This window comes from the organism of the source record quoted next (assembly GCF_019968985.1).
Source record: "MAG: Porospora cf. gigantea B chromosome Unknown PgB_NODE_13020_length_1032_cov_481.645, whole genome shotgun sequence".
In the NCBI taxonomy this organism is placed as follows: Eukaryota; Apicomplexa; class Conoidasida; order Eugregarinorida; family Porosporidae; genus Porospora; species Porospora cf. gigantea B.
In genome coordinates, this window is record NW_027178629.1 from 1 (window position 1) to 1,032 (window position 1,032).

Here is a 1,032-nt window from a genome sequence, read left to right on the forward strand (position 1 = left end):
AGAAGACCCGCACCACCCTCTTGAAGGTTTTTAATTGGCCTGGTCTTCACCAGGACGTCTCCGACCATCTGTCCTCCTGCCCCTCCTGTGCACGAAACCGAGTTGACACCTCCCGTCTTCAAGGACTTCACGCTCCACATCCGATAGAGGCGCCTTTACAGCGGGTCCATTTGGACCATTGGAGCTGTGCGTATGGAGGAACAACATGGGAAGTACTCACGATGATCGACTCGCACACCAAGTGGGCCGAGGCTGTGGTCGTCCCCGACAAGTCCGCGGAGGCCACCACCTCAGCCTTCTTTAGGCAATGGGTTTGCCGGTTCGGAGTGCCCCGCCTGATCGTGTCGGATCAGGGGGCCTCTTTCACCAGCCGACTTTTCGAGGGCCTAGCTCGACGCTTAGGCGTCGACAAGCTGACCTCGTCCCCCTATCACCCCGAGGGCAACGCTCCGGTGGAATCTTTCCACCCCCGGCTGTCTGGTTTCCTCCGGCATGTGGACCAAGAAGAGGTTCCCTTCCCGGAGGCACTAGACGCCGCGCTCTTCTCGTACCGAGCGACTCTGCACGGAACGACCCAGGAGAGTCCCTTCTACCTGACCATTGGCCTAGACCCCTCTGTGGGCCTAGAAAGTGACTGGCGCCAACGTCAGGCCCCTGATGGGACCGCGGAACGCCTGCGTCTCCTCCAGCTGGTTCGTGCAGAAGTTCGGAACCGAGTCCAGCAAGAACGGGAACGGGATTTAGCCAGGAAGAACCGGCACTCCCGTACCCCGTTGACCTTCGAAACCGGCCAGTTAGTCCTCCTGCGGACTACGACCCTGGTCCGGAAACACCCCAAGGCTTCCCCAAAGTGGACCATGCCATACAGGGTAATCAAGGTCTCCCAGAACGAGAGGTCCGCTACTGTACGCTCCCTCATCTCTGGAGAAAAGAGGGAGGTCCACCTGCAAGACGTCGTATTCGTTCGCCCCCCGGCTTGTCCTGGCCAACAGGACGAATGGACAGACTGGCTCCGTAAGGACCCAGCCGCTC

General features: G+C 60.0%; 1 protein-coding gene across 1 annotated transcript; it reads left to right on the forward strand.

The window, feature by feature from the left end:
- Positions 1-221: 221 nt before the first annotated feature.
- KVP17_002822 (uncharacterized protein) lies at positions 222-1,014 on the forward strand (the record flags this gene model as incomplete). The annotated part of the gene is made up of 1 exon (XM_068519474.1): positions 222-1,014. A coding segment is annotated over one exon (793 nt), but the record flags the coding sequence as incomplete, so codon positions are not given.
- Between the last annotated feature and the right edge of the window lie 18 nt (positions 1,015-1,032).